Source organism: Chamaea fasciata, unplaced genomic scaffold (assembly GCF_029207755.1).
Source record: "Chamaea fasciata isolate MVZ Bird 193981 ecotype frontalis unplaced genomic scaffold, bChaFas1.0.hap1 SCAF_9, whole genome shotgun sequence".
Classification (NCBI taxonomy): domain Eukaryota; kingdom Metazoa; phylum Chordata; class Aves; order Passeriformes; family Sylviidae; genus Chamaea; species Chamaea fasciata.
The window spans coordinates 19,804,367-19,820,354 of NW_027094094.1; the positions used below are offsets into that span (position 1 = coordinate 19,804,367).

General features: G+C 47.2%; 2 protein-coding genes across 7 annotated transcripts in view; one reads left to right on the forward strand and one right to left on the reverse strand.

The window, feature by feature from the left end:
• Positions 1–6,634, reverse strand: part of LOC136294033 (uncharacterized) — a 31,168-nt gene extending 24,534 nt beyond the window's left edge. For 3 of the 6 annotated variants that reach the window (XM_066191349.1, XM_066191348.1, XM_066191347.1), the window contains exon 1: positions 6,373–6,634. In XM_066191349.1, the coding sequence (XP_066047446.1) occupies positions 6,373–6,421 (49 nt within the window). In that variant the 5' untranslated portion in view covers positions 6,422–6,634. Of the gene's footprint in view, positions 1–6,013; positions 6,048–6,147; positions 6,245–6,372 lie in introns of those variants that run through there. The other 3 variants (XM_066191350.1, XM_066191351.1, XM_066191352.1) reach the window with 3 other exon arrangements.
• The window catches only part of HELLS (helicase, lymphoid specific), a 46,280-nt gene continuing 34,592 nt past the window's right edge, over positions 4,301–15,988 (forward strand). The window contains exon 1 of the mRNA XM_066191342.1: positions 4,301–4,343. Coding sequence (XP_066047439.1) covers positions 4,337–4,343 — 7 coding nt within the window. The 5' untranslated portion in view covers positions 4,301–4,336. The remainder of the gene's footprint in view (positions 4,344–15,988) is intronic.

The window sequence follows — 15,988 nt, forward strand, 5'->3', positions numbered from 1 at the left end:
AATCCTGCACAGGGGCTTCTGAAAGGAGGTGTGAAGAACTTCAGAGAGCTGAACGGTGGCATTAACAATGGTAAGATGTATTTACTTGTGCTGGAGGCCAGCCAGGTTTGACACTGCTGTTCCTGGGAATTTAGCCAAGTTTTTTGTTGTTGTTTTTTGTTTCTTTTCCCCTGGACTGGTTTTCCACACCCCCCTGGGGTGGGGGTAAGATAGCAAATGCTGTAGCTTTTAGGAAGCTGGCTGGTATGCTGGTGTGGCAGCCAGAGGAGGAGTGCAGTTTCGTGTGCATGCTCCAGAATCAGTACAGGTTCCTGAAGAATCTTCAGTATGTGTGCCCAGGCCAAACATTGTCTCAGGGTAGCTTGTGCTACTTGCCTAGTAGCCCAGTAGCCCTTTCAAAGAGTGATATGGCTCTGTAATCATCCTAGAGGGTTCCCTGGACTGAAATCCATGCCCGTAACTGGTGGTAAGTGATCATGTGTAGCCTTGGGAAGCTGCGTTTCCTGTGCCTGTAAAGCTGGAGAATCGGACTGCTTCCCAACTCACAAGGAGGTGGTGACAGTGATCTAGCTACTACCTGTGGGTAATTGGTAGGGAGTGAAAGGAACGGATGTGATCCATCGAAGTCTCTAGAACTTTGCTCTACATCATGTTTGAATTGCTTTCTTGGATACTTTTATGTTGCAGTTAGCAGACCCTAACAGAGAAACAAATCTTTCAAAGGTAAATACCCTCCCATCAGCTCCTGTCCAGTTGGAGGCTTCCCTTTCTTGGGACTTTTAAGTCCAAGTTATTTTTCCAGTTGTACAATAACTAGTAGCTCCAAGGACTCAGCCTAATGTATTAGTACAGAGATCTCTGACCAGGAGAAGGAGGGCAGATACCTAAACATAAAATCATTTTCAAGCAATTTCTTTATCCCAAGTAAGTTGTATACATGAGATGAACTCAAATAACTGCCCAGGAAAAACTCCTACGCATTTCCAGTCTTGCTCAAGCCCAATTCCTGCAAAAGCTCCCACCTTTTCAGTAAACCAAGCCAAAGTCTATATCCAAATCTCTGCGCTCCAAAGTACTGAAACCCCTGTTTGATTTTTTTTTTTTTTTTTAAATCTCCGCCTGTGGCACAAAGCTGTGTTTCGCTGGCAAATCCTTCAGTGCAAGACCTGTTAAGCTCTGCTACATCCCTGAGAGGGTCCGTGGCCCCTGATGCACTGGCTTAAGTATCATAGCACATGGTTTTCTGATGTATGCAACTAATAGAAGCACTGGTGGACAGGAAGAAGCCAGGCTGGCAGTGGAATGAGTGCTTCAACTGGCAGTGGAGAGCCATACCATACCAGCATTGCCCTTTGCTGTTCTCTTCCCTTCCAGTCTCTGCCCACCTGTCTTCTCAAAATGTTCATCCTGATTTTTAGGCTACTTGGCTTGGGGAGATTCTCTGTTAAACATGACACAACTGGAGCCAAAGCTTTGCTTGTCTCCATCTGCCACTGTCTAGCAGAGCTAGAGCCATGGCAGCCTTCTGCTTGCCTCTAGAACTGCTGCAAGGTCCATGTGCAGAGCGAACCAAACCACGCTGGGTGGTGCTGGCAGGCTTGTGCAGGATGAACGGCCCAGAGATACTCAGAGAATCTATTCCTCTCCCTGCTACCGTGTGCCACACATGCCACAAGACATGCAACATCCTACACACTGCAGTTCATAAAGCCAGTACTTTCCAACTTTACTGGGCCACCAAAAATAAAGGGCATCACCAATGACTTGAGTTGCTGGAGTAACAGGGACTTTCCACAGCTGCCCTGCAAACGAAGACCAAAGTCAAACCACAGCACTCCTACCAATCTGCTTAGCCCCGAGTACAGGAGTAAAGTGCATGTGCAAATCTAGAAAAGGTTTTTCAGCATCCTACAGAGGACACAGCCAGCTCAGTAACTCCTCTCTGGCTCCAGCTGCGGCAAGGATTAAACCCTGTCATGGGTTCTGTGATGAGGCTGCGGCCTCCAAGTAAGAGAGTAACAGATGATTGTCGCTTTTTGAAGAATCATTAGATAGCAGTGAGTAGTGCACTGGAGTCAAACTCATGACCTAGAAATGAAAGGCTGCCTCTCCCATTCAGACCTTGCATTCCCTCATTTTCCTTCCTTCCCTTACAAAAAGACTCCCTTAGTCACTGTGCCACATTCTCTAGCCCTGCTGGCAGGACGGCTCAGGTGGTATTTCCCTTTCATTTCGAAGAGGTGTTTTTTTTTCTCACCAATGATGAGGTCTCAATTTCCCAGCATTTAAGAGAGAAGGGGTCACTTCCTTTCTGAAACAATAGGCATTTTTTGCTGATGACTTTTCCCCCATGTGTGCTGAAGGGTGGGGCTGGGCGCTGGGGAGGTGCTGGCACCTCCTCAGCAGCCCCCAGGCAGGGCAGGCTGCGGGAGCCGTGTCACCTCCCCGGCTGGGAAAGAGCTGTCCCTAGCGCAGCCCTGTGGGCAGGCGTTCCACAGACAGGACCTCAGTGCTCGCAAGAATTGAATTACTCTTACGCTTCCAAAAACCCCAAACCAACCCAACAAACAAAAAGAGTCCCCACCCCAATAAATGAGTAATCACTACCAACCCTCTGTGAGAAAAATCCATCTCCGCACAGCTTTGCCATGGATTTCCACGGGGTGGGGGATCTCCCGACTATCTGGTACTTTACTGGACTGTTGATCCGAGTCCTGGCAATGGCAGAGGTACTACTCGTCACCAAGTCCGCAATCTGCCTTCCCCAATGATTTTCAAGCAGCATGCAGAGCGTGCTGCCACAACTTGGGCTGCCTAATCTGAGCAAGGCTTCTCCCAAATAATTAGGATAATCGTGAGCTGAAACATTTATACAGAAAGTTTATCGCAGGGTCTGTTGTCTTCAGTGCACCAGTTACAGCTTCTATCTACAACAGCAGAAACTTGTGAAGGCTTGAAAATCACTGTCAGAGGAAAGGTCAAGTTTTTTGTTGTTTCATTTTGCTTGGTTTGCTTGCTGTTTTGGTTTTTTTTTTTTTTTTTACTGGAGTTGTGACTGAAAAATTCACATTTGCAAGGGAACGTGCTTCCATGTGATAACAGTACTTGCATGATAGACCCGATTCTCTAAACTTCAATTTATCCAGCTGGAGAAGTGAAATGCACGTGGATTTTAAGAACATACACATACAATTTGATTTGCTTAAAATGTTGAATGCAAAGGAATAGTTATGACAAAGCTGAGATTTCAGAGAGTCCTTGAACAAAAAAAAACAACTTAGATACTTTGGCTCCAAAGTGGTCTCTAGTCTCAGTTAAGCGTGTGAAGCTCCTTAGGATCCTAGTTTGGTAATATAATGTCACCAGAAATGTTTTAGGACCCCACAGCTGCAGCTGGTAATGATAAATCTATATAAAGTAGATGCCGAGGGAAAGATAACAGGGTTCAAGGACTCTGACTGAAGAGACATTCATTGCTTTAGTACCTATGTTTTAGAAAAGAGGAGATAATTATAGCTCTTTTCAAGCATTTGAGGAGGAATGAGAGGGAGATTGATTGATTATTTACTGATTGATATAGTTGGGTGAACTAAAGAGGAAGTGGATTTCCAAGTAGAGAGGCCACTTGACACTTTTACAGCTTGCTCCTAATTCATTCCAAGTGACCTGTGAAGTTTTTGAAACCAAACGACAGGTCTGATAGATTAGTGACCTCTGGCAGAAAGGCCCGGGGCACAGCACGTCCCCTCAGACCACCTGCTTTATCAGTTAATTGTGTAGGCTGGTGGTCACCAGTTTTTGGACCTACACCTGACCCTGCACAATAGCACCAGCTAAAGCACTGTTCCCCCTCATTTCTGCATTTACGCTGCAACTTATTTCTTTGTATCTATGAACCAGTGGGAAAACCCTGGCCAAGGATAATTTTGATGCACAAGGATCAGTGCCCATGTTCTCCCTACTCTGCAAACGACCACTTTGCTTATTTGTGAGATTTTTGTCAGGGAGATGACAGCTGCCACTAAAGGTCTGCAAATCCTTCTCCTTGGAAATTCCCATGTTCCTCCAAGAGAAAGGTTCAAAACCTTAAATATAAAGGTGCTTTCATGAGCAGCCCTGTGTAACAGCAAAAGATTATTTAGCACAGTGATATGTCTGAGCAGAAAATGAAAAAAAATAGAAACAAATATATCACACATTGACAAAAACTGTCTAATTTAGATCTTTTCCTTGTACATCTGATCTGCAGGCTGCCTCATATCACAGAGGATTATTCAGCTAGAAATTAACTAGGAGCCAGGAGGCCCTTTGCAAGGATGGAACATGCCCCCCAGGGATGACAGGTATGTAGTAATTCAGGTTTTATTGCCTATAATAAGCTTGGATAAACAACTGTTCAATAGCCCAAAAGGCCAAGGCCATTTAGACACCAGTGCTTCAACTGAAACCAAAGGAACTCAAGAATTGTATTAGAAAGGTCACTGTTAACCCATTCTTTATGAGCAGTCATCACTGTCCCTTGGTAAAACCCTGGAGAGCTGCTTCCGCTCAAACAAGGTAGCACTGGACAGGTGTAACCATTCTCTGGCATATCTGAAATCTTTTGTAGTTGCAGTGAGAGCAAGAGCCAACAATGCTATTTCTGAATAGAGATGTCATCCAAATGAGGACACACATACTATTTGGTGCCTTTTTCTAGCTGAGATGATTAGAGAGTGCTGTTGCTGTTTCTTATTTGGATAAATTCTAGCTGAAACTCCTTTTGATCCCTCAGTGCTCTGTAGAATAACTGTTACCCCACCAAAGCTTTAACCTACCTCACTAACAATACTGCTGTGTCTGGATGATAAGGGACACTTAAATGTGGAAGAGCTTCCTTTCACCTCCTAACCCTGCTATCAGGTTTGCACTATATATCTTGGAGGAAACAAGTTCATGGACAAATTACATCCAGGGCAAAAAGGAGCGGTTTCCACTATACTGTAAAACACTCCTCAATCACCCTCCATGTCTGACGGGGATGCTGGCATGTTCTCAGAGCAGCATTGCTCTTGAGCCCTTTGTGTCATTGGGTAGCAGTTTCCAAACTGAACCCCGACAGAGCAATGTGCTTCAACTGCCTTGCTGGCAACAGGCAACCTGCTGGGGCAACTCACCGAGGCTCCGGCTCACGCTGAGCTCTAAGTAGCTGCCCCAGACCGGGACAGCTGGGAAGCACAATCCAAGCAGAGAGTACCGGAGTGGATGCCCAACATGTGGCAGCTCTGATGACTCCATGAGAGCAATTGCTGCAGCACTCCAAGGAGGCAAGAGTTTGGCGTAAGGATGGAAAGTCAGGACCCCAGGAGGTATAACCACCCCAAACACATGGGTTTGCAACATTTTTACCGTCCTGCTGTTGCACTGCACGCACTACATTTACACTCTGACAAACCCTGTCTGTAGCCACCTCCGTGCCAAGCAAACCAGCCCAGTGCAGTGATGCCAATGAGACAGAACCTGCCGATCTCGTTTACAGCTGCCACAAGCCAAGCTGAGGGATAAACAGGGATGCTAAGAGAATTCTACTACATGGGGCATGTGATCTCAAAGCCTGCAACTCTGGCTAAGGCATAAAATACAGTGCCCCATTATGACTGAAAAAGGCATACTGAGACCACATAGTTTGTTTGCACAACGGGCTTAAAAAGTTACAGGTGATCAGCTGCAGGACTGTAGCTGCCTTTCCTGCCAGGGTCACCTCATCTGCACAGGGGGGAGCAAGTAAAACACTTCGAACCCGCGACAATCCCTGCTGGATGGAGATACACTAGCCTAGAAAGCGTGCCGATGTCCACTGCCCGCGCCGTGACGGGCGGAGGGCAGCCCCGACCCGCCTCACGGAGGTGGCGGACCCGCGCCGTGCCGGGAGCAGCCGCTCCGCTGGGCGCTGCTCCCTCGGCAGCACGGACCGCTCGGAGCCGCAGTGCTCCCGCCTGCCCCGCACCTCTCTCCCAAGCTTTGCCGCGCTTACCAAGGCGAAATAAGCCCATTTTAAGAGGCGATGAAACCGGTTCCTTGAGCGCGATCTTTGTCCCCGGCGGGCCCGGGGCAGGGGCTGACGGGCCGGAGGCTGAAGCGAGAGGGGCGCGCCTATGGCAGCCTTACCTGCGAGGGGACACAGGCAGCCGGAGAGCAGGGAGCGCAGCATGGGGCCGGGGCGGCAGCGGCGCGGTGCCCGTCCGGCGGGGCCCGGGAGCAGGGCGGGCCGGGATGGGCTTGTCCTAAGTATCGTCTGCGGGGCCGCGGAGGGGAAGGAAGGGGGTGGCGGGGGTGCGGGTTTGGGGAGGCGTTTGCAGCCGCCGGCTGGCCCCGGGGGCGCGGCCGACTCACCTCTCCTCCAGGGCGCTGCCAGGGTGAAGCTCCGATGCCAGCTGAACATCCCGGCGGCGGCAGCCGCCCTCAGGGGCGGGCGGGGCACGGGGACGGGGGTGCCATCGCTGCCGAGCCTCCCCGAGTTGCTGCGCGTCCCCCGGCGGGCGGGTGAGCGGGCCCGGGCTAGGGCATGGCGGGGGCAGCGCGGAGCGGGCAGCGCTGCCGGCGCGGAGGCTGCGGAGCGGCGGGCGGGCGCCCGGCCAGCAGTGACTTATAAAGGGAGCAGCCCAGAGGAATGCATCTCCTGTGGCTGATAAGCCGAGATGACTGGAGGGGTTTGAACTACCTTTGCAACCCCCGGAGAAGAGAGGGGGAGAGAGGAGAAAAAAGGACAGGAGAAAAGAAAAATATTTAAGTGCTTGCGTAATATCAATAAACAACTCCCCTTCTAGTGGTAGGGAAGGCTGGAATGTTTTGGGTGAGGAGGAGAGAGAGTAAAAGAGCAGAATGGCTTTGCTGGTTTTGGGGTTTTTTTTCGTTTCTTTTTTTTTTCTCGTTCTCTATTTAAATTGCATGTTACGTGTTCGTAATGCAAAACTGCCTTGGTTGTCACTGGTGCTGCAGGCTATGGGTGAGAGGGGCGAGAACGAAGTGTCAGAATTACCCTGGGTGCAAGCTCCCATGGGCAGCTTGGCAGTGTCACCCTACTGGAGTGAACTCCAAACCAGATGAAGTGTTCTGGGATGCCCTGCGCATAGTTGAGTCCACTGGTTGAGTGTTATCTTGGGAAACGTGGGAAATTACTCCTAGGCTAGGTTTAAGGAGTACATGTTCCCTACAACAAGCAGCCCCATAATCTGCACAAGGTCTCTGCTTGCTAAGAGAGCACCAGTCCCCGCATTGCTCCCTCATCCAGACTTCTGCTAACATGAGCACTCTCAGGAGAAAATGTGCTACCCCACCGGTTAAACCGGCCTAATTCCATGGACTTCAGCTGTCCATAGGATCAGTGGCCCCAAGGGGATCACAGAGTGGTGCTACAAATGCCATGAGAAAGTGAATGAGAGGGGAGCTGTCAGGGGAGATCAGTCCAGTTGCCCCACTGCTCTGCAGGTGCCAGCCCTCCTGTGCTTCTGCAGCACACACTTCAGGCCAAGTATCAACTAAGGTGAATTCACTTTTTGCTGTAGCAGTCACTGGAGTTTGCTGATTAGCACCAGCCACAATTTAAAGGTAGGTTGTCTAATTGGCCCCTTTTCCCACCACATTGCTCTTGTATTTAATTATTAATTGCTCCCAAATTGTGTCATCCACCAAAAGGCATCTTTTTTTCCTGAGGCTGGGAGGATTTTACTGCTCCCCCCTTGCTTCCCACTGCAGTGAGAGTTTTTGTGGGCTGCATCTGATTTTCTTGAAACACTCCAGGTATCATGGTGCACCCAGCAGCTATTCCTCTTTTTCTGGGAAACCAAAGAATGTGGTTTGTTGTGTGGACAGAGCCAGGTTTTCCATGCTCTTTGGGCTGATGAGAAGGAAAGTTGTAGGTTTCCTTGGGGAAGGAGGTCCCTGTTTCCTGAAGAAGGTCCCTGTTTCCTGCACTGAGACATGCTGTGGTTATTGCTGTGTGCTTGATGTGTGACATGCTGCCGTGCTCTGCCCATGCAACCAGCTCAGGCTCCCCTCTCAGCTCCCAGCCTGCAGTGGGCAGACTTAGATTATTAGAGCAGCAGAAGAGTAGTTACAGACACCTTAGCATGAATGCAATGGCAGAGCCAAAGGAATTCTGGGGACAAAGAATTAGCCTCTCACCTTCAGCTCTGCTGCCCATACACCATTGCACTCTCCTTTCTTTCTGACATTGAGATCCATTGTTTTGTACAGTGTTGAGCACACTGCTATGCTACCTGGAGACTCTGTTTATTTAAATAACTAGTTTGGAGAGGAAAAAAGCTACAATGCTGATGTTTGTAAATAGCTTCAGCCTGAAGTGTTCTGAAAAGTACCTAATTTGTAGTAAGCAAAGTGTATGATGCTGTCAGAAATTGAAATTCCTAAGGAATCTCAAACTGGCTCTTTCTAAGCTTGGTTTACCCCCTTGTGTTCAACAAATGCTTGAGGCCCACAGAAATGACTGTGTTACCAAATATAATAAATAAAACAACCCACTGACAGTAAGCTTTTGAACAAGAATAAAATATCCCCTGGAATGTGTACAAGACAAGTCCTCTAGCCGCGGGCTAGGGCAAACATGGAATGAAAATGGTTGGCAGTGAGCACAAGATTTCGATGCTCTAGGTACTTTCACAAGAGGGTGTGTTTGTGTGTATGAAACTGATAATTAAATTGGAAATGCTCTGTGTTGACACAATATATGTCAATGTTCAGAGTCTAGAGGGCTCCACAAAGCTGTTGCTAGTTGTTGCATGTGATTACTTTTGTCTACACTTGGAAAGTTTTAGTAGCATAACTGTGTTTTATGTATTTTTTCATCTTGGGTTTATTTGCTATATTAGCATCGAGATGTTTTACACTTGAATAGCTTAGCACTGAATCAGACAAAAGCATTAGCATGCTTAGGACTTTTATGCCAGTGTAAATGCATCTACCCAAAGGGAGATTTTACCATTTTGTGCTTGTTTTATGAACAGCAGTGAATTCTTCCAAAGGGTGGACATCGGCCCTCATCAAAAACAACCCATAGGCAAGAAACAAAAGTGATGCTTGGTTTTGCTGTCCAAGCTTGAAAAAAAGTGCAGAAAAGGGAAACTGATTATTAGTGTGCTTTTGTCTAAACCTTGTGAACACACTTGACATGGGAAAGATCATGTTCCCTTTTGTATATTGAACCCAGTTGTGGCTGTAGTACAAGAAAGGAAAGATGCCTCTATCTTGCAGCTTCATCTCTTGTCTGGCAGTGAGAGTATTTGTCAGATCTCAACATTTAATTGGGAGTTTTGAGGAAGATTGACTCCTTTTCCTTAAAGTCCAGCTTGTTAGTGAGGGGAGCGTGGGGTGCTGGGGCTGAGCTATACATTGCTGTCCTGGGGCAGAGCACAAGGACGGGAAGGAACCAGCCAGGCAGGGAAATGGACTTGGGACAGCCTGACCTGGGGACTGGGGCTACTGTGGCTTTTGGGCCACAATACATCTGCCCTTTCCCTGCAGCTGCCAGTCCTTGTGCTGGGTCTCTTTCCCATTCACCCATGTGCTGAGAGTGTGGGATGTGTTCTCCAAATCTTAACTGGGCAGGAAATTCCCTCTTGAGCTGCAGAGGATGTAACAGGAAGAGAAAAAACCTCTTAGTCAGCATCAGCTTAGTTTTTGATGGATGCATCAATTTCCTCAGTCATGAGAAAACTCTCCACCCAAAGAAGTCCACAAATGTGGAAAGCTGTTGTGTCTCTGGATCCCCTGGGTGTACAGCTGCATCCTTTGTTTCTTGTCACCTCTGTCAACTTGGATGTTGTGGGAAGCATCTTCAGAGCAGAGGGTACTTCTCTATTGTGGAGAAGTCAGGCACGAGCTCACCGGGAGCTGCTTGCACCAAGGAGAGTGGGTGAGGGGGTTGGGCAAGGTTTGTTTGTACTACAGTTCCTAAGTTAGATGCCTGGAAAGCAAGGGAGATACATTTAGTGGTGACTCCTAAAACTATTGTGTTGTTTGGGCCATTGTGTTGTTCCCTCATGCCCCAGTTACTACTGTGCAATCCCAGATCTTTCATGAAAATGACTGCTACAGTGTCCACTGAGACAGTGTAGTTGCAAAGGAGGATGCCTGTCAAATGTGAGCCTTGTTTCAAAAAACTCCCCAGGAGCCAAAATATGCAGTAGCAGGACAGATCCCTGAGCAGGTGCATCTTTGCATAGGTGAGGTGACGCTGGGAGAGGTGTTCCTCTGCTGTTTGGCTTTAGGCATGTCCCACATGCAAATAACTTCATCTCCTTCTGCCACAGCTTGTCTGGGAGAACAGGATTTTTGCAGGTAGTTTCAAGGCCCATCTTCTTTAAGTTGTGCAGCCCCAAAAGCACAGGATTACTCATGCATGTAAAAGGTCTCTCCACCTGGCATGAAGTATTTGTGATGACGAAAAACACATTCCAGTATCATTGTCACTGTGGTTTTCACACTGAAGCACACAATGAAATAACTGTCAACCTTTCATCATACATACATATTAGACCTTGTTTTCCATCCCATTCCCTGACCCTTTGGTTAAAGGCTGGATCTGGACAGATTGCTTGATTACCTCCTGGTTTGTTTTGTACACCTGCAGCATGGCACAAAAGAACTCTGTGCAACACAGTCACCTTCTTGACTTAAATATGTTTTCTTTCACTTGGGTACAAGTGAGGTTTTGGGATGTAGCAGGCAGAGGGACATTGGATATCTGTGTGACAGTGTGGGAAAAGGGGTGGATTTAATACCGTGTTATGGGGGTACTCTCCAGCAGCCGAGAAAGGACAGGGAGGATATGTTCTGTGCAGCATTCCTCAGGCTTGCCTTGAACCTGTGCCTGATGGGTGACTGTACGGGGTTGTTTCCTTTTTTAGGTTTTAGCTACTTTCGCCCGATCTGCCATGCCAGCAGTGCAGTATTAATGTCATTTAAGTGAGGACTTGCAGCACTTTCTGCATGAGGGTGTCAGTGCCAGCCTGGGGGTGTCGTGGGGCTGTTGCCTTGCTGAGTCTGGTGCCAGGCAGGGTGTCAGGAGGCATGGCTCAGGGGAGCCCATGCTGCCTCAGCCAGCAGCCCCTCACAGGAGGGACAGGTCAAGGGGAAAAAAAAAAGAGGTGTGGGTTCAAAGAGGAATTGCATGATATTTGCATTCCTGTAAACGGAAGTTTCCGGAGGACTGCAGCTTCCTGTGAAATGGTTCTCTTGCTAACTTGGCAGTGGCCTGCATATATACAGCTTGTCCAGGTGAAGGTTTGGGGTCACATTAGAGGAAGTTGTTTCACTGCAGTGCACTTATGGTGCAAAAAAATAGCTTCTTGGGGTAGTGAGCAGCTCTTGCCTCTGTTAGGGGTAATGTATTAACTTTTGCAAATCTTACGTCTTGCTCCAGACGCTTCTCATAATCTAAATACATTTCAATTTTTGCTGTTCCTTCACTTAATTAACACTTACTAACACATAATACTCAAAATGAGCAAACCTTGCGTATACAACCAAAACCACTCTGCATCTTCCCTGCCTCTCTTAAGGACGCTGCTGCCCCAAGCAATTCCCCAAACACAGGGCAGGAGAAAAAGTTGCCACCTAGCTCAGCACCACTTCTGCTTGTTGATGTGTCCACCAGCCTTTTAAGAGCAGAGAAGGCTCAAACACCTGGTGTGTTTGGATCCTGGAGCAGGTATGTGGTCCCCACTCCACCCTGCTGTGAAAAGAGCCCTGGTGAACCACATGGGAAACAGCTGCCCAGAACTCTGCCCTGGGAAGTATGGGCCAGTGGCTTGCCAGGCACATTACTTTCTCTGGTGCACAATGGAAGCACCTTTGTGCTCACTGAGTTGGGCTGAAGGATTGACTGATGTTAAAAGATTTAAAACAAGTGCTTAAACTCAGTCACTGCTCTGTAGGCCTCCAGAGCCAGGGCACTTCCCCTCGCTTTCCTGCGGACTACCTCCCCTCAGGGTCCACACTTTTCTCAGCCAAGGGACAAGCTGGCATACCTCATCAACACCTTCCAAAGGCTCTGGCTGAGCTGCATTGTATTGTGCTGTGCTGGCTGCTTTCCACATTATGGCACAGCTCAAACCCTCTGTTTTCTTTCTGTGGATGCTTCAGGCTGGATGGTGGCAATGCAGGCACAGAAGGGGTCCCTGTCAACAATTCCTCACCCCACAACACCTGCACCCTGCTCCACCAGTTGTTTTAGGTCAGCTGTCTCAGACAGTATACAGCAGGTCTCAGCCAAGAGAAGATGGTGCCTGCTTTAGGATGGGAAGCAGAGCAGTGGTGAGCACCTTGGTGCCACACACTGGTGTGGCAGTCAAGTGTAAGTGGAGGAAGAGAGAGGAGTGATGCTGGAGAGCTGGTGAGTAGCAGGAAAAGTAGTAGAGGTGCTTGAGGACCAGTGGTGACAAGGAAAGAAGCAAGCAAGCAAGCAAGCTGAGCTGTGTGTGACAAGGAGGTGCCTTACTCTTCTGCCGGAACCTTGGTGTCCTGGGGGAGCCAGAGGGTTGCTTTTGTGGCCCTGACAAAGGACAGGTCATAATCAGAGTCACTCTGGAAGGGCAGGATACTTTCATGTTCTGCTTTGTCATGAGGAGACTTGTAAAACTAGATAGTAAGCCAAGGAACTGTGGCAAAAAAGATAGAAGATATGAGGGAAGGGTCAAGAAGTTTTCCACCATGAAATTGTGAGAAAAGGTGATGAGGAGGAACTCAAAAGAGTGTTGTTCTTGACCCGGGCCTCCCTTTTCACTCTCTAAGGTGTTACTAGGCCTGCAAAGCTCCAGCCAGGCCTGGACTTGACCTGGTTTTCCATCCCCATCATGACTCTGCCCAGTGCAGAAAAATGGGTGCCTTCTACCCTCGCCTGATCTGTTGCTGGGAAGAAGCCAGGCTGGGCAGGGTCTGCCAGGCATGTGCCAACACTGTATCCTGGTCCAGAGATGGAGTGTGAGACTATCCAGAGCATCCCTCAGCCTCTTTGCTTTCTTTGCTTTTAATGCCTGGACAATCCCAGTGGCTGTGAAAATGCTGCTTAAACCTTGCAATTAACTGGGCTGAGGGTTTATTGGTCGTGCCTTCATTTACCTTGTTGCAAACACTGCATTACTGTAAATGGTGCAGTTGCTTTACTTTGAAAATGCTCACTCTCATTTTAGGACAATCCATTTCAGTGGAGTAGAATGGAAGAGTTAAATGTGACTTGCTAAAACATCACCAGAGTTTAAGAAATACAAATAGCACTTAATGAGATGCTGGACAATTTGCATTGCTTTTCCCCTGAATATATGTTCACTCACCAGTAGAACTAAATCTTTGTCCTGTATTACAATTTAATTAGAACTGATTAAAGTAAACATGTTCTGAATGTTTGAATATCATAGTAATACTGCATTATAAATGTCATTTTGATTAAATAATGGCTTCTTTGCTTGAACAGGATAACTACCCATCTGAAACACAGGGGTGAAACTTTAGTTAATAATAAAACTCCCACCAACTTCAATAGAGCTATATTTCACCTTAATTATACTCATAATTACGTTTTCACAGTTTGATTACAGAATTTACCGTTTCCTGCTTGGAGGGGGTATACATTGTTGTACACCTTCTAAAATAAATGGGAACAGAGGATTGTTGACATGCAGTATGTGAGCCTGGATTTCCCCCATTCAGTGAAATGATGGAACTCACTTGTCCCAGGATTCAGAAGAATCACTAAACACTAAGAGTTGCCACATGGGATCTCACTAAAAAAGATACTGTAAGCTTGCCCTTGAGCAGTGGTTGTCAGTTCCTGTGGATCTGGCTGTCCTTGATGAGCAGATAGGTTCAGTAGTCAAGGACCTGTCTGGATGACCTCAGGACATACTTGATAAATAGCATGTGTTTCTGAAAACCTGTTATTTAAAATATCTCTTGCTGAGGCCAAATCAATGCTCTTTCATTTGTGTACAACTCTGATATCCAGTTCTTGGGTGTGTATTTCCTCTGGACATCCCGGAGGATATCTGTGGCTCCACTGTTTGTGAACTGAGGTTGGTAACATGACTGGATCTTACATCACAGTCTGTGTGTGACTGTGTGCAGCACCAGGTGATTGCTGCTGTGTGTCCCCACACCTGGCACCTCTTCATGTGATAGAATGGGCACAGAAGCTCAGATATGGCACCAGCACTGAGGTGCTCTCCCTCCTCAGCACATTGGTTCAGTGTTCTTTGCTTTTCATCTCCCTAGCAGAGAAAAAGGGGAAAAAAACCTGTTTCCCTTTTGTAAAGCTGCCTGAACATTAAAGTTTTGAGTCTGTATTAAACTGTTTCTATGAGCAATAAGTGACCATGGTTTCCCAGAGAAACTAAAGCAAGTTTGTAATGAAGAGACATTTCTTCCCTTCCAAACCAACCCCAAAGCAGGGCTCTTCTAAGTCCAGATGGGAAATGCCAGTGATATATTGATATTCCCTCTGTTCAGACCTGATCTAAGCCCACTGTAAAAAATTAAGTACTCCCAGGACTTTCAGGGATTGGGACCTTTGTGATTTTTATCTTAGCAGTGCTATTTGTGCTTTTATCTATAAAATTCTACTTCTGCTTGTATGCTTGTTTGGTGTGGGATGACTGGAGACAGTCTGCTCTTTTACTGCAGACTTCCCTGCACTTACTAATTTAAGACTGCTGCTCAGACTGAAATTTCCAGGTTGGCTCATGATGAATCCGTAGTCTATATACAGCGCTTGGGAGATATTTCCGTATCCTGAAATAACAGGAGGTTTGTGATAGATCACTTCATGACTTTGCAGCGTTCCACGACTCATGGGATGGAGGACAGATGTCACCAAACTGTTGTACACCAGAACAGTCACTGCACAGCTATTCTTTTTGAAAGCCAATACAATTGAACTGATACACGTTTCCATGCCAAGTAAAAATAATGGGCATATGTGTTTTTTGTGGTTTTGCATAAAGGGAGCTTTTGCTGGTACCTTCCCCAGAGTTCTTGGTAGTGCTCTTAAAGAAGAAAAAAAAATAAAAAAAAAATCCTGACCTCCAGATGACCCAACTTTGAAACTTGGTGAATAAAAGTCTGGTAGCATAATTTGCTTGCTCCCAAGATAGTTTCAATGTAAAGCAACAGGCAAAGGCATAACAAACTATTGTGCCAGGTTTGCAAACTGTATCAATCAAGTTCCAGTCTGTCAAAATCAGCAGGGGCCAGCCTTACCCTTGCCCTGATAACCTGTGTTGTGCAGGCTCAGGAGGCAGCAGGAGACGAGGGAAGGGCTTGTAAGAGCTGCAAAAGGGTGCAGAACAGATTTCAGGTGAGCTTGGCTGCCAGGGAGACACCAAGCTAGAGTCTGACTTTCAGCAAAGGCTCCATATCTAACTGTTTTAGGGATATTTAAAGTAATATTTTCAAAGCACACCATTACAAAGAGCCCTCTTGGAAAAGCTGGCTTCTCATTTTAGTGCTCAAAAATGCAGGCTAAGCTATTCTGAAGACCTAGTTCTGTTTGTGGCTGCCGAACTGTTTTAAAAGCCAAACCCTTTTTTTCATATAAACACCAAACTGCCTGATGTCAAGTCAGGTTTGCAAGATAAGATAAGAGGCTTCAGTGAGGAATAAGTGGAGGAGATTTTATGGAAACTGAGTTATTGTAAATAGATAGATAGCATCAAGAAGAAGGGGGGTTTGTGTGGTGCTGTCAAGAGCAGAGGTGGATAGGGAGTGAATACATATTTTTTAGAGCTGTGGCAGAAGACAGTAAGTGGGAGGTGAGGGTTCCCCCACCCCTCTCACTGCAGTGGCTAGGAACCCCATGGCACAGGTCTGAGCGAGGGGATCTGGAAGCCAGTGGATGGCAGCAGCACAGGCTCAGCGTTCCAGAGGAAAGCTCAGAGGGCGATGAGAGGAATGGAGGGAATGTGATAAGGCTGGGGGAGGATTCGGTAAGGGAATGAGC